General features: G+C 42.2%; 1 protein-coding gene across 1 annotated transcript in view; it reads left to right on the top strand.

Moving 5' to 3' along the window:
• The window catches only part of LOC147668224 (receptor-type tyrosine-protein phosphatase N2-like), a 945,343-nt gene that overhangs the window by 663,984 nt on the left and 258,655 nt on the right, over positions 1 to 22,704 (top strand). Inside the window, exon 6 of the mRNA XM_086948690.1 lies at positions 20,090 to 20,252. Coding sequence (XP_086804816.1) covers positions 20,090 to 20,252 — 163 coding nt within the window. The remainder of the gene's footprint in view (positions 1 to 20,089; positions 20,253 to 22,704) is intronic.

Here is a 22,704-nt window from a genome sequence, read left to right as displayed (position 1 = left end):
CTTCCATAGACGACATTGTTCATGTGACCGGGGCAGGGATGGGATAATTGAAGAAACAAATTACGATGACCAACAAAAATGCAATTGATCTGTGTTGAATTTTTTTTTTTAAACATATTCATTGTGGATATCCTGAAAAAAATTAACTAGATTTGTACTGTTTGAATTATTTGTAATTCCAGCCCTATTTTGTGATTAATTTACAGATTCTGTGAGCATGCTTACTGAAATTCAGCTTTATTAAAGGGCTTAAACATTTATGACTGCTTTTTAGACAGCAGCTGCTGACATTGGCTCAGCTACAGCAGCTTTTAGAATCATCACACGATCGTTAGTAGGTATGACTTTGCAATGACATAGTAACAGTGTGCATGTTATGTTTGTAGACTTATATGGGTGGTAAGTTTTTTTATAAATATACTTTGATGGTATTGCTGAATACCCACTTTGAAAATGGATGTTCCAGCAAAGATTGATAACTGGTAGCTCAGTACCTGTCCACTGCAACCAGGAGATTAAAGCATTCGTTCACTTTTATCAAAAGAAAAAAGAAGAAAAGAAATCATCTATACCCCTTTTTAATGTTGAAGTCCAGCAACTATGTATTACAGAGTATGCATCTGAGTCGAAAAAAAGTGCCATTCATGAGTCAAGCCATATTGGCGGTATTAGCCTTAACACTGTTATTAACAGTACTGGGCATAAAGAAGCAAAAAATGTCCTTAAAATGCAATGCTTCACAAATAAGCCAATTTGTAGAACTCAATCACACTTACAGTCCTACGGTCATACATTGCAACTGAATTGGTACAGAACAGTGGCGTAACAAAACTTGAGCCCCTCCCTCCCCCTGCCCAAAAGTACATGGAGGGGGCCTCTCCACGCTCCATACCCAGTCAAGAGCTCCCAGGCCAGGGGCCCGCCATCCGTGCACAGTACCGGAAGGGGCCCCCTGGAGCTTGGGGGCTATTGTTACATCACGGTTTAGAGTATTAAAAATGCATTCCTGCTTAGAACCTGCTCAACCAAAGTGCCCTTTCAAAATGTCTGCCCACTTTTGTAATACAGGTATTGGAAAGCACTATTGAATTTTATTTATTAAATTCTCTCTCAAATATAAGATCTGTAAATGGAGAAATGTATGCACAGATGGTGTGCGCTATATGAGTAAAATCTGGTTTAATCTTTGTCCGCAGATGAGAAATATATTTTGCAAAGTCGATACTTTTCCATTAGGAGCATTAGTTGTGCTCTGTAATTTGCTTCACTGAGCCATAAAATAGCCACCAAATTCAGAGAGTTCTCCTAGGAAAAGCGAAAGCCTACCCCCTCACCCGGTAATCTAGCCGGCTTTCTTTATTTTCAATATATATTAATGTGGCTGTTGGAGACCCCTTTGCAATAATAATGGGAAAGGATTGTGTTTTTGGTATGAAACTAGCTACCACCGCAGAGAGGCTTGCACTGCCACCCATAATATTAACCTGTAGAATTTACAATACCCTTTTACTCCCAGGTTGACTTCCTAGAATGTCTGCTGCAAATTTTTTGTATTAAAAGAGGACCATACATTACATTTGATGCCATAAATGAGACATGCCATTTAAGTGGGAAGCAAATGGATGACATGCAAACAATATATTTTTTATAGGTAATAGAAGTAATATTTATCTTCAAGGGATTCCACGATGTAGGGCAGTCTTTGTAGAGAAACCACATGGACAACATATTTTTCTTTTGGAGTATTTTCCCCAGTGTATGGCTTTCACCTAAAACAATACATATGGGGGCATATTACCAACAACTAGCGATATTTATTGCTAAATGCGCTTAGCAACTTTTTTTTTATCGATGTGATCTCAAGAAGTCCAAGAAACTCTGCCGCTCCCTTGAAAAGGCCTGGAAAAAAGACCCAACCACCAGCACCAAGGACGCCTTCAAAAGCGCCACCCGCACTCACCACCAACTGATCCGAAAAGCCAAGAAAACAGCATTCAAGGATCGACTTGACAACAACGCCCACAACAGCAAGGAACTTTTCAACATCGTCAAGGAATTTTCCAATCCCTCGGCCAACTCCAACGACATCACCCCCTCTCAAACCCTCTGCGACTCCCTAGCCTCTTTTTTTCCACAACAAGATCGCAGACATCCACAACAGCTTTGACAACCAACCCGGAAACCAACCCACCCTACCATCTGCTGACCATCCTCCCCCCGTGAACACCCTTAACGCCTGGAACCCAATCTCCACTGAGGACACCATCCGCCTGATGAATTCCATCCACTCAGGATCCCCCACAGACCCATTCCCTCACCACATCTTCAACAAAGCAGACTCCGTCATAGCACCGCACCTCCGAGACGTCATCAACTGCTCCTTCAACTCCGCCACCTTCCCAGAAGACTGGAAACACGCTGAACTCACCGTCCTTCTGAAAAAACCAACAGCGGACCCCACCGAACTCAAAAATTACCGCCCCATCTCGCTTCTTCCATTCCCGGCCAAAGTCATCGAGAAAGCCGTCAACAACCAGCTCGCCGCCTTCCTTGAAGCCAACAAATCCCTCGACCCCTCACAATCTGGCTTCCGGGCAAAACACAGCACTGAGACCGCCCTCATCGCAGCAACAGACGACATTCGAACTCTACTGGACAATGGAGACACAGTCGCCCTCATCCTCCTCGACCTCTCTGCAGCATTCGATACAGTCTGCCACAGCACCCTTCTACAGCGCCTCAGAAACATCGGAATACAAGGAAAAGCACTTGAATGGATCACCTCCTTCCTCTCCGGAAGAACACAGAGAGTCCGCCTCCCACCATTCAAGTCCGAGGCCACTGAAGTCATCTGTGGCGTACCACAAGGATCCTCACTCAGTCCCACCCTCTTCAACGTATACATGAGCCCCCTCGCGGCCATCGCACGCCAACACAACCTCAACATCATCTCCTACGCGGATGACACCCAACTGATCCTATCACTCACCAAAGACCCCAACACCGCCAAAACTAACCTACACGAAGGAATGAAAGAAGTTACCGAATGGATGAAACAAAGCCGTCTGAAACTGAACTCAGACAAAACAGAAGTCCTCATCTTAGGTACATCCCCCTCTGCTTGGGACGACTCCTGGTGGCCGGAAGCCCTCGGAAAAGCACCCATCCCGACAGACCACGCACGGAACCTTGGCGTCATCCTGGATTCTTCACTCTCAATGAACAGACAAGTCAACGCCGTATCCTCTTCCTGCTTCAACATTCTTCGCATGCTCAGAAAAACATTTCGCTGGATCCCCTCCGAAACAAGGAAAACAGTCACCCACGCTCTGGTCACGAGCCGACTGGACTACGGAAACACCCTCTACGCAGGTACCACCGCTAAACTCCAGAAGAAACTTCAACGAATCCAAAACACATCAGCCAGGCTCATACTAGACATCCCACGCAACGAACACATCTCTGGTCACCTTAAAGACCTCCATTGGCTACCCGTCAATAAGAGGATCACTTTCCGACTGCTTACCCACGCACACAAATCACTCTACGACATCGGCCCAGATTGCCTCAACTCTCGACTGTCCTTCTACACCCCCTCCCGCCAACTACGTTCTTCCAGCCAAGCCCTCGCCACTGTACCTCGCATCAACAAGACCACCATGGGAGGCAGATCCTTTTCATACCTGGCTGCTAAAACATGGAACTCACTCCCCGCTTACCTTCGCCTCACCCAGAACCACCTAGCGTTCAGAAAGCAGCTTAAAACGTGGATATTTGACAAATAATCCTCCTCCCCTTCCTAAGCGCCTTGAAACCCTCTGGGTATGTAGTGCGCTATACAAATTTTATGACTTGACTTGACTACCTTTACAACGCAATTTTTACACTGCAACATCCATTACAACGCATACCATTACAACGCATGCCATTACAACGAATTCTTTGAAACTACCTTTACAAAGCATTCCATTACAATGCATACTACATTTACAACGCATACCATTACAACGCATAACTTACCTTACATTGCATGTAAGGTAAGTATTGGATAGTGTAGGGGTAGAAATTACTATTCTAACTCCAGGGGGTGCAACAGTAGGCTAAGTGTTGGATAGTGTAGGGGTTAAAATTACTTTTCTAACTCCAGGGGGTGCAACAGTAGGGTAAGTGTTGGATAGTGTAGGGGTAAAAATTACTATTCTAACTCCAGGGGGTGTAACAGTAGGGTAAGTGTTGGATAGTGTAAGGGTACTATGTGTTGTAATGCTATGCGTTGTAATGGTATGTGTTGTAATGTCTGCGTTGTAATGGCATGCGTTGTAGTGGTGTGCGTTGTAGTGCCATGCGTTGTAATGGTTGCGTTGTAAATGCATGCATTGTAATGGATGTTGCGTTGTAAAAGTTTCGTTGTAATGGTAGTGCGGTGTAAAAGTTGCGTTGTTTCCCATAGCGGCGTAATGCGAGAATATCGCTGAGAAAACAGCGATATTTTCGCATTAGCGACAAAATGCTCTTAGCCATGTTATCCACCTCCCATTGGATAACATGGCTAAGAACTGGTCAGAGCAGGCGTTAGTTTTTGGCGATAGCGGGAATATTTCCATCGCTACGCCAGCTTTGTGAATAGACGATAGCGACGTTATCGACTGCTTTCAGTCGCTAAAGGGTTGGGTACGCCCACTTTGCATGTCATTAGCGATAAATATTGCTGACATGCAAAGCGGGCCCCAAACCGCTCGCTATCGCCTTCAAGCTGTCGCTAACTGCTGTTAGCGACAGCTTGATAATAGGGCGAAAACAGCCGCTAAACCGGCGAAAAGTGCCTATCGCCCCCCTTGATAATATGCCCCATAGAATTCTAAGTGTTAGAGCACAACTCCAGAACTCTACCTGAAGTAAAAAAATATGCTGACTGAAAAATAAAATATATATATGTTTTAGCAGATGGAAGATGTGGCTCCTACAAAGATCCTGTGCAGCCTCTTCGGTCCATGTTTCCTATTGGCAACTGCATGGCTTATTGAGATATTTCATTTGCAAACAAACTTTGCCCACCTCAGTGGTGCCTTATGCTTTAAAGATCGAGCTGTCTATATGACGGGCAGCCATGACCGATGTCAACTAGAGTGCACTGAAAAGTTGGTGAACTGGCAAAAAGACATATGAATGGTGTGCTGTTCTTTTCGGGATTTCGTATGCTCAGAAATGGATTTTACAACTTGATGTAGCCCTGGAGCTGTGTCTTTTTTTAATGAAAAACTAATTTATGGATTCACTGGCCCTATATGTGTTTACTGCTAGTCTCACTGTCATACATAGTCAACGTTCCTGTTTCCCAAAAAACAACTGTCACAACAGCATCATCCGAGAAGCAGTTTTATCAAACAAATCCCTTGGTACACCACTCTGTGAATTCCTCAATAACCACTTTATACTTGACTTATGAGGACCATGACACTAATTGTGGTGTTGCTCTCTGGATGTAAATTCAAATATAGGTATTTTGTTGCCAGCCTCTTGATGGTACTGCATGTGAACTGAGATGCTATGTAAGTGCTTGACACTCAATTATCTTAAAAGACAATCAGATGTTAAGATGCTTACAATATAGTAACAGTGCAGGGAATAACCTCAAAATATGTAGGCATGTAGCTGAGTTCTTACACTGTTGACCATCTATCCAGCCATAGTAAATTATATGTATAGCAATTCAGAATTTAAAAAACACAGCCATCGGGGTAGGAAAACGTTTCAAAATGTTGATGTGCTCTGTGTGATATCCTCCATCCATTTCCTTGGCCATCCCATTTGAGCTTACAGTGGCACAAAATCCTAAATTGTCAGCCATTTCATATAACATCACTGATCAACCATCACCTCACATCGTGAACATCCCCAAAAAATCCTGCTGATACTCAACCCATAGAGGTGAAACATGTTGGTCCCTTTATCGGACCACCTTTGCCTATTTGAATTTAGCATTGCTTGTGCCTCACATCTACCAAAACAGATGGAGACATATTGGCATAACTTTGGTGGCAAACTAAATATTTTAATGTATATTTTTAAATAAGCACATCACCACAATCTTAAGAAGAGACAATTTAAAAAAGCAATGAATAATACATTATCTGCATGTCTTCTGAATGTTGCGACTCAGACTCCTTACCATAAATTGCTTTTCTAGGACAGAACTGCGTTTTGGCCTATTGTCACACAGAGTAAATACACATAAATGCTATACAGCAGCACATCATTTTAAAATGTATTCATAGATGTCATTCTATATCTTTGTCATGAACCAGAATGCATCCATAATCCCCTAAAAGCTACCAAACCAGTCACTGACATATACACACAAGTGGACAAGACAGTCACTTGGGTGGTATGGGGTTGAGAGAAAATACTACATTTAAATTATACGATATAACGACCTAGCAAAATAAAAATAATTCTTGTGCACACTAGGGAATGAGGAAATCACAACAAATGATAATTTATAATCTGTTCTTATCTCAAAGGCCTCTTATAGTACACTTCAATAAGGCCCTCACATTAGGTTTATTTATTTTATTTTATTTGAAAGGTTTTATACAGCGCTGGCTAGACCCGGGGTTATCAGAGCGCTTTGCATGTGCAAGAAAACCAAGATAACAGTACAACAGGACAAAGAAAGGAATGTTCAATAGTAGAGTATGAAAGCAAGTTAAATCAAAGCTAAAATGAGCCGAGGGCAATATACATGAAAAGGTAATCCACGGATGACTATAAACATAGAAAAAACAGTAGCGGATACATTTATATAGGGAGAGACAGAGGGAGAAAGAAAGTGGGGTATGGGATGGTAAGTACAGGGGAGGCCAGGTGAGGGGTCAGATACCAGATTAGGGGCCCCAGTATTTGTTGGAAAGGTGCAGTTTCAGGTCTTTTTTAAAGCTGAGGTAGGAGGGGTTACAACACAATTCCTTGGGGAGGACATTCCAGATGTTCAGAGCTTTACCTGAGAAGGAGCGAGATTGAGGGTTTTCTTTTTATTAATGTGGGGACGAGGAGAAAGTGTTTGTGCTCCTCATGGGTCTAGATCCGCCTGCTTTTTTGAGTTTGTTTGTGAGGTACAGCGGGGTATTCTGGTGTAAAGCTTTATGAGTAATGCATGCTGTCTTGTAGGAGGATCTACCTTCTACGGGAAGCCAGTAAAGGGACTTCAGAGCTGGGGAGATGTGGTCAAAACGCCTATAGTCAGTGATGAGCCTGGCTGCTAAGTGGAGCACGGATCTGAGAGGAGCTAATTGCGCTTTGGGGGTTCCTCTGAATATAGCGTTGCCATAGTCAATTTTGGAGAGAACCAGTGATTGGACAATCCATTTGTAGTCTTCAGGTGGGATGAATGGTGTGATTTTCTTCAGATGGTGGAGAGTTAGGAGAGCTCCTTTAGTAGATTTTTTAATGTGTTTGTTAAGGGTTAGGTTTTTGTCGATGATGAAACCAAGGGATTTCACTGAATTGGACAAAGAGAGTGAACCGTTAAGATAATTGAGATCAGAGATCCAGGATTGGATGGGTGGACCGTTGCTTTTAGGTGAGAAGGGGATGGTCTCCTGTAGGAGGCAGATATCTGCTGCATGCCTAATGAGATATGATTGTACCAGATGTGATTTTCTATGGTCATTCAGATCTCTTACATTTCAATTACTACAATTTAACTTAGACAGTTATATACAAAACATGTCAAATTGTTTATCAGTGGAAATGAAGTGAGCTCGGGAGCCCTCAACTATCTGGTGTGAACACATTACCACACAATTGGAGACTACTGGGAGTGCGCTGACTTTACCGAAGTTGAACAGCTGCATCCCTGGATATGAATCAAGCAACTGGGAAAATAGTATGTACTGCAACAAACAATGAGAAACATTAACCTTCCCCTCCCTCCCGCCTCCCACACCAACCTCCCAAACAGGTTGTACTTTCCCAATGAACCATCCTACTGTAAACAAGCGCCCTTGGTATGAGGGGCTAGAGGGAATCATCCCTAAGGTGGCGTGGATTGCCGGCATACTGCCCTGTCACGTAGCAACAGGGTAGCCGGGCATTGTGCGGACTACCAATATACAGTCCCAATAGACAATAGCAAAAGAAAGAAGAGGACAGCGAACAATGTGTGTCTATGAACTAGTTAGAGTATTATAGGAACCAACTCATGGAGCCACATAGATTGGTCATATGTACTTAGCTGGCTCTGTGATGACGTATCCTTCGCTGTAGCTTTTTCATGATACTTCTTGGCGTGCTGTTTGGCAAACTTCAGAGCGGCACTAGCTTCCTTGAAGAATAGGGTTTGACACCCAGCTTGCACCCTGAGTTTCATGGGGTAAAGCATGGCATATTTGGTGTCATTCTTTTGTAGCAGTTTCTTAGCTGGAATGAACTCCCTCCGAGCCGCTTGGACTGCTTTTTTGAAGTCTGGGTAAAACGCTATGACGTTGCCCTGGTACTGCAGTTCCCCCTGCTCACGTGCCAGACAAGGAACAGTGTATCTGTCCCTGTAATTTAATAGACGAGCCAGGGTCGGGAGGAGTGCAGCACCAGGGGAAGCCTGGGCCCCACGGGGTGGTGGGCGTGCTCCACCAGGACATGGGCGACAGGTCTGTTCCAAATTGGTCTTGCAGGAGCCCTTCGATGTATTTCTCCATATTTGATATATTTGTGGATTCTGGTTTGCCCGTGATGCGTAGATTGTTCCTCCGTGATCTCGCTTCGAGGTCCTCATTACGCGCATTTATCACTTCAAGCACTTTGTACATTCAAAGATGGTGATCATGGGACTCTACCTGACGATCATTGTAATCTGAGACTCTGGTTTCCAATGCATCAAGCCTGTGTTTATGTTTGCCCACCTTTTGGGAGACCTGATCCATTCACATACCAAGTCTAACTTGGAGTTAATTGCCCTTAAGCTAACCTTTACTTCCTGCAACATGGCTTTTATATCATCGTCCTGATCATGTTCTAGCTGTGTTTCTGGCACTATCATTAATGGCGTCTGCTCACTATCTTGGAGCCTGGCATAGCGTTTTTCAAAGTGCAATTTGTTTTGCTTATTGTCAGTTTTCCCCATCGCGGCTTCCCTCTTGTGGTTCTAAATCAAAGCGTGTGAGTCTGCCGATTCGGGCAGGTATTGTTTAGGAGATGGTGGGTGCCCGAAGTCCGGGCCAGCTCCCAGCGGCACAGCCTCACAGCATGAACAGCTCTCACTAAATTGCAGTTCTGGTGCACCCAGCAGGGAGTTCCTGATCTTGCTTACATTGTGCCACCAAGTGCTCCACCGCAGCCAGCAGTCAGGTAGCGATCCCGTAATAAGGTTGAACATGCACCTGCGCAACAGCGACTGTGGAAGGCAGCGCTCTGGGCCTCCATAAGTAGGCAGCTAAATCACTTTCTCTGTCCCCAAGGGCGTTGCAGGCAGTGTGCACGGCTTGGACCACATAGCTATGCCACGTAAGTGCACCCCCGGTATTTAATTCCCCCTGCTTATCTTTACTGACCCAAGAGCGGTGGGTGCATGAGTAGTGCCACAGCAGCCTCCTCAGTGTTGCAGATCGCCGTGCCCACCACAAAGCCCACCGCCACCGGGGCCGGTGACTGTCTGTGTCCACTGAGGTCCCTTGTATCCCAGCTTAAGACCTTGGAGAAGGGCCCGCAGTGTTCTCATGTAAGCAGGGAGGCAGCTGTAGGCGCGCCACTCCCAGGCCCGTTCCTATCTGGTGCACTGTCTCAGGACAGGCATCTCTCCATTCCATGCTAGGCCACGCCACAGGTCCCCACGCCATCTGTGCCGGTGTCACGGTGCCGCTGAGGATTACCGCACGCTGGGGGCGCTAAGGAGTTTTTGGGGCCATGTCAGCCGTCCGCTATGTTGCCAACGATACGGGACGAGCACAGCCCCGCTGACCCCACTGTCTCTAAAGGCTGATTACTTCTATTTAAATGGATGCCCCAGTTCCCTCTTTGAGGGGCCACCGCGTGCTGCAAAGTTCCTGCAGCTCTGTTCTGGACTTGATGTGTCGGGCCCACACGCTGATTGCAACCTGCCCAGCTGGGATCGGAGCACACCGCAGGCCTCCCTCACCTGCAGCACCTAGTCCGTATTGCATCGATTTTCTTCTGCGCCAGGACTCTCTTTTAAGCATTAGCATTAGAAATGAACATCACCTAATAATTGATATTTCAATATAAGGGCATATACACTATTAGTCAACATATCAGCAATTTGTGTTATAATGCTGCATAAAGGACGTTTCCTAATCTAAATATATTTGAATAAGGAGAAAATAAGGTGTCAGTTCAGAAACTCAATAAAGAGAAATCAATGCATAAGCATTAAGCCTCTGAATATCAAGCTAGAAAGTATTCTCAGATCTAAATTAGCAGACAATCAATTACAATAGACTTGGGGCCATATGTATCATCGTCCTGATTTGCGATTCTGAAATAGCGATTTTTTAGAAATCGCTATTTCAGAATCGCAAATTGGGATGTATGTACAAATTCGCATTTTTTGGGAAAATTCTTAGTATTCCTTAATTGCGATTAGCAAATTGCGAATCACAATTAAGGAATACTTTCCCATTCATTTCTATGGGCCAGGAGGCCCATAGGAATGAATGGGAAGTTATTCTCAATTTGCGATTCGCAATTTGAGAATCGCAAATTGAGAATTATTTCAAGGGTGCAGGGGTGTCCAAAGGACACCCTGTTGCACCCCTGAAATGAGCATGGGTGCACATGTGGCGCACATACATGCTCTAAGGGCATGTATGTGCGTCACATGGCACTTTGAAAAATGCAAAAATTTGCATTTTTCAAGGAATTCGCAACTTACCACTAACTTGAAGTTGGTGGTAATTTGCGATTCCTTAAAGACAATTAGCATATTTTTTTGCTTCATACATTGCATTTAAGGAATCACAAAATGTGCGATTTCTTAAATGCAATTGCAAAATAAAGAATCTCAAATTTAGCGATTCCTTGTTTTGCACCAGAATGTCATTGATACGTACCATTTAGCAAATTCGCATTCGCAAACGCAGAAAATCTGCGAATTTTGGCGTTTGCGAATGCGAATATGCTTGATACATATGGCCCTAAGCAACCTCTCATGTAGAGAAGTATTAGAAACTCAAAAATGAGTCCTGTCAGATAGTCAGGGAAAGAATTCCAGCTGCTACTCTAGGAACACGCACCAATGTAAACACACAATATTCTATGTTGCAACATTGTTTATCTACTGTATCCTCAAATTGGGTTCAAGTAACTTTTGGGACTAGGCAAACTCCATATCTTCTCACACTCGTACAATAGTTTTTAGACATTAAAAAGTTATATTGTTCGCGTACTGTGGTCCAGTCTGTTCTTCTCATGATTCATTCTTCCTGTTGCCTCCTCTCCTCGCAGGTGAGAACCTGACTATCAGTTGTCTATTACAAAACAAGTCTCTATTTAATAGCTAACAGAAGGCTTCTGGAAAATTAAAACATCTGCAACAAAGAGAAGAAAAACATCTCAAGCAAACAACAATTTAAAGGAGAAATTAGGCCTTTGAATGTTAATGTATTATTTTCCATTAACATGGCATCGATAGTTAGGCTAACTTAAATCAGCACTTATTTATTTCAGTTTTAGGCCTATAACATTTGTGCATAATTTTACAAATGTTTGTGTTTAGTGTATGTGCTATTTAAACATAGGCTTTTACACGTTATTAATAACATTTCAAATAAAATGCAACGGTGCACCACTTGACAATAAGACAAGAAATCACTGGTCTATGTCCACAGTGTTTTCCTTAGAGTTTCTTCTTTTATTCATATTCTTTTTGTAAAAAAACACATACCGTCTTCGCCGCACGGGAGGTGTTTTGGACTGTATCGCAGCCGGATATAGGCTATATTGGGTGATCGTCCCATTACCTCTGGCCCACCTTATCTTAGCGAGGTCTCAGAACTAGTTCAGCAAGGTGCTAACACACCCTGGACTATCCTTCTTTCCTTAAGAGAAGTGTCTATCTCCGTTACACAAGCTTCTGCTGCTATGAGCTTTGCATAAACCCGACTTGTGAAGTTTACCTACTTTGGATACTCCACCATTGATACCCGTTGGGAGTGCCCGGCTCCTTGATCCTATGCCCTGAAGAAGTCCATTACTGGACAAAACGCGTCGGCTGTGTTGTGTTTTTTTACAAAAAGAATATTATGAATAAAAGAAGATACTCTAAGAAAAACATTATGGACATGGACCAGTGATTTCTTGTCTTATTGTCAAGTGGTGCACCTTTGCATTTTGTTTGAAATTATTATAATCCTGTATTGGATTGCACCATGGCAGTGGGTGCATTAACAGTGTGCACACAGGTTGCAAGGGAGTTCCCCATTCGATACATAATAACTAGGGATAGTGGGTCAGGTGCGTGAGTTTTACAGGGTACACTGTCAATTGTTTCTTTTGTACATTATTAATCAAAGCATTTTTTTAATGCAAAACAAATGTGCTCTTGCAATAGAAATGCCCGTGGTATAGCATTCCCATGGCTTCAAACCTCTAATTGCAGTACTTTATTAGAGACAAGCAAACCAAGCACTTCTAAATTTGAATATATTAAGAAATCATGAAAGCACAAAGTGAATATAACCATACAAATTGTAAGCAGTGACTAGTGCATAACCAATATAGCAGTTACTCACAACTGTGCATGAGACATTTAAAGTAAAGGAATAGGAATGGGACCGTGGCCATTACATTTTGGTGGACATGGTTATCAGCATGAGAGTAGCTCAGACATGTATTTAATGTCTGATGGGTAAGGTATTAGAGGCAGCATAAGAGCAGGATGGGAGTATAGATAATATCAATACATTTTTATATGAGAGCGATGCCGGTCATTGGATTGCTCACAGTCCTTTTAGGGAGTAGAACAATTTCGAAGCGTTATAGCAGCCTTTAACATGTAGACAGATTATAAAGAAGAAAACATATTTCTATAGGAAAACTCTTTCTGGGTTGAGGACTAAAAGGAACCTATATAATTAAAAAAATGCATGAAGCAGCAGAGTTTCAATTGATTAGTCTATGCTAAGTGTTTATCCCCTTGAAGTCAGTCAAAATTAGGAAACTTTGTTCTTTGCAACTGAAAGCAGAGTATCCCAGCTTTGACGAGGTGAAGAAGGGTGGAACATTAGGGTGCATGAAGTTGACTCTTAGTTTTGTTTGTTACCCCTAAAGGCCGCCCTGTAACTGTGAGTGGCAGCAGGGAATCGATGGAGCTCCATCCACTCCCATCTCCAAAGAGCCACCTTGGACTGGGAATGCAGCCATCATACAGGAAAGTAGGAAGTATAAAGGTGTGCAGCGATACAACTACGGTATGGCGATTAGTAGCCATTAACAGCAGCTGGAACATTTTCCCACTGACTGTCACACAGGGTCCGATGTATCACCTTTTTCCCTCCGGCTTCACACTTAGTGAAGCTGATGATGTGCTGAAAAAATAATGCTTTGCAACTTTGCACGTTTCCTCCATTGGTGAAGCATCAGGCAAGGTGGTTCCCATTATGTGTAGCGTGGTGTGATTCTGGTGCGTGGTTTGGATAGTTACTGTGTGTTGTGATTAACAATCATTTTGCTTTACATCAAAATATATGGAGCATAGTAATTTTGGCTTTGTGGAATGCTTTGTGAGTTATAAAGGGTGAGGCAGGGTAGAATTGTTGTTTGGGGTGAGTTATTTTTAGTTGGCACTTATTGGAACAGGGCGAGAGTTAGGTAATAAGTTGTAGAGGCTCTAGCAGTATAGTGCTGTTTATGGTGAGCTCTTTTTAGAGGACTTTTATTGTATAGGGTGGAGTTTGGCACCAAGGTATGTGAGAGTAGAAAGTTTTGGGGGTTTGAGGCAATTACACAAGTAACTTTAGCCCTAGAGCCTGATTACAATCTTGGCGGATGGGATACTGCATCACAAAGTTGACGGAGATCGGATCCGCTGTATTACAATTCTATTATATCCTATGGAACTTGTATTACAGTGGACGGGAAATCTGGCATGTTTGTGACGGAGTATCCCATTGGCCAAGATCATAATCAGGTCCTTACTGTTTGTGGCTTTTTGTTTAGGGTTTGTCAGTTATTAAAAATAATTGTTTTGCTTTTATGTTATGCATCGCATACAGTCTTTCTAATCATGCCCCTTTCCATTTATAGACCAACAGTGGGTATTTATTTGTCCTTCCTTCTTGGTTTAGTTAACTTTATCTGGTGGTTGATCAGTGGTTAGTGATGCGCTCTTAATATGGTGGAGGTCTTAGTCACCACAAATTCAGTTTGTTTTGAGGAAACACCACTTTCTTTTAGTTTTTTTATAATACATGGAAACCACCCTTATAAAAGCCTGTCTCTAATTTCCAGATTATAGGTGACTTGAGACACATCTAGTCAGGTGTAATAAATGCATGTAGCCACTCAACTGTAATAAGGTATCACAGTTAAGTTCTGACTGAGTTCTGAAGTAACAGTGCCTAGTACCAGGGCCAAGGGCAAGGGGAAAGGCAGGTCACAGCCCATAATTAAAGCAGCAGTTCAAAAACAAGCATTGCCCTAACCAGTAGGTGTCGGCTTCCAGACTATTGCCACTGGCTTTTTCTTCTGTTCCTGTGGAGTGACATTTTTTGGTGTGGAGTGAAATTATGTGGCGTGAGGTGAAATTAAGTGACTTGAGTTGGAATTGTGTTATGTGGAATAATTGTATTGCATTGAATTATGTGTAGTGCAATTTTGTGGAGTGTAATTGTTACATGGAGTGGAGTGAAATTATGTGGACTGCAAATTTGTGGCATGGATTAGGATTATGTGTTATGGGGTTGAAGTATGTTTTTTAGGTTGGAATTATGTGGTGTCTGGTGGAACTATGTGGTGTGGCATGGAATTGTGCAGTGTTGAATTGTGTTGCATATATTTGTGTTGCGTTGAGTGGAATTGTGTGGAGTTAAATTATGTGGCATGGAACTACGCAGATTTGAGGGGAATTATGTGGCATGGAGTATAGTTCAATTTTGTGGAGTGTAATTTTGTGATTTGGAGTATAACAATGTGGGAATTGTGCGGCATGGTGCAAAGTGGAATTTTGTGGTGTTAATTATGTGAAATGAAGGGGGATGGAATAATTTTTCGTGGATGTATGTAGTGTGCAGTTGAAATATGTGTAGTGTAAATATGTGGCATTATGCAGACTGTAATTATGTGGAGTGTAATTCTGTTGCATGGTGTTGATTTACATGAAGTGGCATTGTGTGGAATGGGGTAATGTGGAATTATGTGGCATGATGTTGAATTATGTTGTGTGGATTTCAACTATGTGGTGTGGAATTGTGTGGGTTGGGGTAGAATTGTCTGTTGTGAAATTGTGTAGCATGGAATTATGTGTTGTAGAATTGTGTTTCATGGAACTAAGTGGCGTGGAATTTTGTGGCTTTCAATTGTGCAGCGTTTAGTGTGTAGTGACGTTTTGTGGTATGGTGGGCTGTAGTATTATGTGGAAAGTGAATATGTGATATTGAGTGTAATAGAATTATGTGGTGCGGGATTGTGTGTCATAGAGTGTAATTATGTGCTGTGGTTTTGTGTGTTGTGGAGTGGCATGGAATGGAGTCGAATTATGTGGTGTGGTGTCGAATTATGTGGCATGGTGTGGAATTATGTGGTGTGGATTTGATGTATGTGGTGTGTAGTGGAATTATGTGTTGTGGAGTGGAATTATGTGGTTTTGTGTGGAATTATGTGGCATGAAGTGGAATTGTGTGGAGCTGATGTATTCAGCGTGGAATTGTCTGGCATTGAGGGGAATTATGTTGAGTGGAATTATGTGACATGGTGTGGAGTATCTTTGTGTTGAGTGTTGATTTGCGATGTGGAGTGGATTTATGTGGAGCGCAACTATGTGGTATGGATTGAAGTGTAATTATGTGGAGTTGGATATTGTGGCATGGAGTAGTATTAGATGTTGTGTAAATATATTGTGTGGTGTGGAATTGTGTGATATTGAATTGTATGGTGTGGAACTGTGAGGTGTTGCGTTGAATTATGTGGCATGGTGTAGAGTTGAATTTTGTGGAGTGTAATTATGTGTTTTGGAGCGGAGTGTATATTTATGGAGTGTAATTATGTGGAGTGGAATGTAATTAAGTAGCATTGAGTGGAATCATGTGTAGTGAAATTATCTGGAGTTGAATTGTGTTGCATGGAGTGTAATCATGTGGAATGGAGCGTGGAGCTTCCGTACCCAAGCTTGAACTTAAGCGGGTCTACTGGAAGTGGGTGGATGAGCAAGATCTAAGGGACCCTAACCAGGGTAGGCTGACCGAGGAGTTTAAACAGCATAACATTGAGCCTCGTTGGGAGCCCTACCTGGACCTTATTGTAAAACCAAGGGATAGATCCCTGTTCATCCAGTTCAGGTTGGGAAACTTACCTTTGCATGATTACACCTGTAAATGGAAGCCCCCGTACCAAACCTCATCTGAGTGCCCTACCTGTAATGGCGTTACCGAAACTATTGCCCATGTCTTTTTTGTGTGCCCGGCATATGCAAAGCCTAGGCAGAGATGGCTAAAACCCACATGTCTATTGCTCGGCACCAGGAGTCATTCGGTAGCCTTGAGAATCCTTAAAACTGACACCAGCACACGCTTAGTCTGTGGGGTTGCTAAATTCTTGAGTTGGGCCTGGGTAATAAGAGCAAAATCTCTGTGATGAATCACTTTTTAACTAAACATTCTTAATTTTTACTTCTACAAAGCTTTCACTGTTTAATATGCCTCTTAATCTATTTATTGTAGTATGGACGTTTTTTATTGTTATTAACTCTGTAAATTGTAGCGACCTATGAATTATGGTTCCTTGTTTTTATCTTGTGTATGTGCTTTTATGATATCACATGTTTATCGAAATAAAGCTTTGAATTGAATTGAATTGATTTGCGATGTGGAGTGGATTTATGTGGAGCGCAACTATGTGGTATGGATTGAAGTGTAATTATGTGGAGTTGGATATTGTGGCATGGAGTAGTATTAGATGTTGTGTAATTATGTTGTGTGGTGTGGAATTGTGTGATATTGAATTGTATGGTGTGGAACTGTGAGGTGTTGCGTTGAATTATGTGGCATGGTGTAGAGTTGAATTTTGTGGAGTGTAATTATGTGTTTTGGAGCGGAGTGTATATTTATGGAGTGTAATTATGTGGAGTGGAATGTAATTAAGTAGCATTGAGTGGAATCATGTGTAGTGAAATTATCTGGAGTTGAATTGTGTTGCATGGAGTGTAATCATGTGGAATGGAGTTGAGTGGAACTATGTTGTGTGGAGCAGTTTTATGCAAAAAGGAATTGTGTGGCATTGAGCGGAGTGGAAATATGTGCAGTTGTATTGTTGGATTGTAATTATGTGGCATGGAGTGGAATGATGTGAAGTGGAATTGTGTGCAGCTGAACTGTGTAGGGTGCAATTGCGAATTTTTGAAATGTGTTGTTTGTAGTTGAATTATGCAGTGTGGATTTGTGTGTTGTGGAACTGTGTGACACCTAATTGTGTGGCATTGTGATGAATTTGGTCAGGTTGAATTATGTGGAATGGAATAATATGGCATGAAGTTGGGTTGAATTTTGTCCAGTGGCAATGTCTGGCATGGAGAGGAATTATGTGGTGTGGACAAGGATGGGGTGGTGGTTAGGAGAATAAAAAGAGGGAAAGGGCAGAAGGGGATGGATTCAAATGCAAGATTTCCAGTGCCAAAGTAAATACAGTCACCAATGTAAACATGTTTATCTGCCATCTGATATCCGCAAGCAAGCCAGAGGAGCGGATGTGGCATAATGGCCAAAACTGCTGACTTTGGAACTGGGGAACCTTGTTTGAGTCTCAGCATTGGCTCAACATCCTGTGACTCTGGGCAAATCACTTTCTCTTCCCATGCCAACACAACATGAAGTTAGCAAACAATTTACTCTTTTATGTTTCGCCAAAATCAATGCATTAAAGTAGGTATTTGTGACTTTTGCGGCACTAGAGCTGGTATGTTGCTTTTGAAAATATTTTTCATTTGGTTCCATACAAAAATCTTAATAGTATACAACTAAATTGAACATGTCATGTATTTATTTGTTATCATATTTCTCCATAAAACTTTCCCACCGTGTTAAATGTGAACAATTTCCGTGACACTCCCATGGCGACTGCACATTATTGTACTTTGAATAATTGTAATGCCAAGCTTTGTTTAAATTTTTTTTTTAAAACAAACAAAAAACTTTAAGGCAGATGTCATATGTCTATTGTTTTACGGAGAAATATGTCATCTTGTTTTCCTGTTTAAAGTACCCTAAGGCCCAGCTTGCCAGTGAAAAACAAATAATGTCAGCATGTGCACTGGGAAGCTCTAACTTTGGAGATTCAAACATGGAAGCAAGATCTGCAGTCTGATATCTGCAAACAAGCTAGGGTAGAGGATATAGCGTAATGGCCAGAGCCACTAACTTTTGGAGCTGTGTCAACATCCTTTGATTCTGGGCAAATCTCTTAGACTTCCTGTGCCTACACAACATGAATGTGTCCTTGTGTAAAGCACCTCAACACCTTTGAGTCAAGTTCGGCTATAAAAAAGCTGCAACAACAACAAAAGTAAGAGGACAGGACAAAGGAATCCGGCCTCCCGGCTCATCTATTGTGCTGGGTGGGGACATGGCTATGAGAGGGAGGGGGAACAAACACAAAGTCAGCTATGAAAGATGCACTTTGTAAAGTGTCTCAACAAAAACAAACAACGGGATGGAGCAGACGACAAAACCAGCTATGGAAATGCTCTTTGTAGAGTGGCTCCACAAAAAGAAAAAAATAGCCTTAAAACGTGTGAGCAGCGTAAGGACACAAGTACTTGGGCCATGCTCTACGGGAGGGTCATATGCAGGAAGAAAGAAGTGCTGACGCACAGCCGATGAGCAGGAAGCAAGCAATTGAGAGTGGCTTTGATGCCAATCAATGGTAAATATTGGTTGGCGTCCAAGCCCATTAACAGTGAACAACATGTCTTATAGAGACAGCGTATGCATTGTCTTCACAAGACCTAAAAACAACACAAAACATAGCTTCTCCTTCCTCTGCTCTCTTTTTCTAATGGCAGCTTGCTTATATTTTGCATTCTTTAGTTAATTATAGGCAAGAGAGAATCTCTCTGCATGTTTCTTCACATTCTGAGCTACAGCGTTTAAAAAAATCAGATTTATATTAAATTAATTCTAATAACTGTTTGAAACAAATATCACATTTCTCTTTGGTGTGGTTAATTTTGCAATAGAGATTCAAAAATGTTCCTTTGTGGTGCGAACATCATCTCTCTTTCCCCTGAAAGAGCATTACAAGAAGTATTTAAGTGTTTTGTGAAAGGAGTCCTGGTGTGATCATGTATGACCAGGAATAAACTACCCCAGCAGTACATTATAAGGATATTCTAAGTCATCCTGTAGTTCCATGACCTTGTAAAGGTACTTGGCCTTTATCTTCATTCCTCTATATGTTCACAGAACTCCTCCGTGACTTGCAGTATCCTTACACTATATGACGGAGTCAGTTTATTCCATATATAGTGACTAGTCTGTACTTGTGGAAGCACTGCTCAGATACATGGAAAAATGTTAACTTTTGATATATAACACGTTTTGCAGTTCCCTAAAATAAGAGGACAGATGATTGTAATATATTTCTAAGCAAAATGAGTGATTAAAAAATGCCTTTGGACTGAAGTATTACTGAAATTAAGATATGACATGAAAATGAAAAATATTTCTGATTTCATCTTCTAACATCTAATAGCTTCCATTCCTCTTCCCAGATGTTTGCGCCTTCATCCCGATGTGCTGCTCTTGTAGTTGAATGCCTCAGTGAGGAAAGGTCTATATTAAAAACATTTATTTGCCGCAATGAATTGACATTACTTTATTGCTTAATTCACAGACATCTCTTTTCTTCCTTTTTCGCCCCTATTAATGTGCAGGATGTCGAAGCAGAACAGTGACGGTGAAAGGAATTACGAACTCGAGAAAGATGTGAATTTTGCCAGATCTCTACAGCAATATCTTAAGTACATGGGACTGCTCTCTCAACCACCGACTCCAAATTTGTATCAACGGATGAAGGCTGAGAACTCTCCTGCTCAGGTGATAATCAGTAAACACCTTTAAATGCCCTAGGCAAAGAAGAATCAGTGAGCGTTGTGAAACATTTGCAAACAAGACCAGCTTTGCCCTGCCCACCTCCCACCAATGGCGTTCCTCTCCTCAGATTCCCTCACTGCTACTCTCCAGCAGTGCCCCTAACCTCTCCGTAACCCCTCTCCCCATGCATTTCATTTGTTTTATAGTGTTACTCATACTAGAGTAGGGTGTCATAGCAGTTTACATCACACACCTTATAGAGAGAGAATGAATCATACATGTGTACATCTGTCTGTAGGAAATGTTACATACAACAATGAGGAATACAAAGTTTTGGAATAATGTCATCCATACTGGGAGGCAGTATATTTTAGGAGGGATGTACGACGTTACCACGCATGGTTTTACCACGCGTTCCTTTACAACGTGTTTTTTACAACGCAAGTCGTTACCACGACTTGCGTTGGAGGGGTGCGGACTTAGGAATTTTTTAATTTACTATTCCAACACCAGCCTACATACAGTAGGGAAGGTGTTGGATAGTAAATTAAATTATTCCTTGTCTTGTAGCGCCCTCCAGCGCAAGTCGTGGTTACGACTTGCGTTGTAAAAGACGCGTTGAAAAGGTACTGCGGAGTAAAATCCGCGTGGTAAAGGATGTTCCCCTTTTAGGAGCGCATGGCCCTAAGAAACACATACTCATGTTGTAAAATGTACAACAGCGGTTAGGGTTGAGTTTAATAAGAACAATGTATTTCTACCCAAACAAACCCTTTTATAGCAACATTAAGATAATGAAAGACTGTGGGGAAAATATAACGTTCTAACCTATACCACACAGTTTGCATGCAGCTCTTTGATGAAAGTTTATTGGTCCCTGTGCTATAGTAGGATTGTAATTTATAAACTGCAAGTAACAAAAGGATCTCTGTAACTAAAGCAGCTAACCCACTGAGATATCCACATAAAATTAAGTTCTGTGCACGGTACACGTTCTTTGCAGCAGGCATATAAACCTTCTGTACTACTTTCTGGCGAGTCAAAACTGTCAACAGAAAAAACGTCATCTCTCTCTAGCAGGAACATTAACCACATCAGTGCGGCGCAGATTCCTGCGCTGTGCTGAACATTCTAATGAGCCAACGGGCTCATGACGGAACGGTTCCGTTATGAGCACAGGCCAACCGACGCTCATGATGAACCGTTCCGTCAATAGCATCGAAGGGGTTAATCACCAGAGTTATCTTGACATTTTTATTGTTGCCTAAAAACTGCTGTACACAGAAGGAACTCTGCAGAAGGTGCTTTTAAGCCTAGAAGTTATTTCTACACACAGCTCCCAATGAATTCAGTGTTAAGTGTGGCTGTCCTATTCGCACCACCCTAAGGCTGGCCCTGTTTGCAATGGTGCCAAACTACCATTTGTTTTCAGATAGGCATCATGAAAGCATACGATTAGTGGTTTGTCACATTATGGAATACAATAATTTTAACCTGCAACAATATAGACGAGCTGATATCAAATTGCACAGTATATTCACGGTATGAATAAATAGGAGAGTGCAGATTCACTGTTGGAACACCACCTCTGTTTCTCAGGACAATGCCATGCAGACAGGGCCGGACTGGCAGCCCAAAGCAGCCCTGGCAAATTTGTCGGACCGTCCCCCACCCGGGGTGAGGGGAGTCAAGCATGAAGCACTGCTGCTTAACAAAACCGGCCACCAGCATCGCTGCTTTTGCCACTGGGTCTGATATTGCAGCATAGCTGCAAAACCGCCCACCACTGTTCCAGATTTGGCCTCCACCCTTCCAGCCTCCGGGCAAGTGCCCGATGCTCGCTACGGCCAGTCCGGTCCTTCATGCAGTGATATCTTACAGTTGACATTTAAAACTCGAAATTATTGTACCACACCATGGCTCCATGTTTTTATGTAAAGAATATGTGAGCATGATTCAGTTTTTGTGTTGTTTTTAATCGATAATATTTTACTGTCATTCCAGCAAATTTTGCACAAAACATTTAGGGCTAAATGTGTGAAGTGGTTTTGAAAAGACTGGTCACTATTTTCAACCAGTATTTTTGAAATCATTGCAGTAATTTGTGAATCCACCTATGTAATAATAGGTTGGTTTGCAAATTACCAATTCCTAGTGGGTCACAATTCAACCTACCTCATGAATTTTAATGAGGTAGGTCAAACGTTGCAACCCTCTTCGAATAGCAGACATCACAGTGATGGTGGCCTGCGGAGGCCAGCAGATCACCAGGTCGCTGACTGCTTTTAAATAAAGCAATTATTTTTTTAACATCACCAATTTCCTTGAAGGAAAGTGGAATGCAGTTAAAAGAACATGAACGTGTAAGTAAAACATTTTTAAGCATAGGCAGCTATTTTTTAAGCATAGACTATTCTTAAAAAATGTTTTGGTCAACATTAGCAAAAGGGAAAGG

Source organism: Lissotriton vulgaris, unplaced genomic scaffold (genome assembly GCF_964263255.1).
Source record: "Lissotriton vulgaris unplaced genomic scaffold, aLisVul1.2 SCAFFOLD_469, whole genome shotgun sequence".
In the NCBI taxonomy this organism is placed as follows: Eukaryota; Metazoa; Chordata; class Amphibia; order Caudata; family Salamandridae; genus Lissotriton; species Lissotriton vulgaris.
Note: the sequence above shows the minus strand (reverse complement) of the source record. Positions and strands in the feature narration are given on the sequence as shown.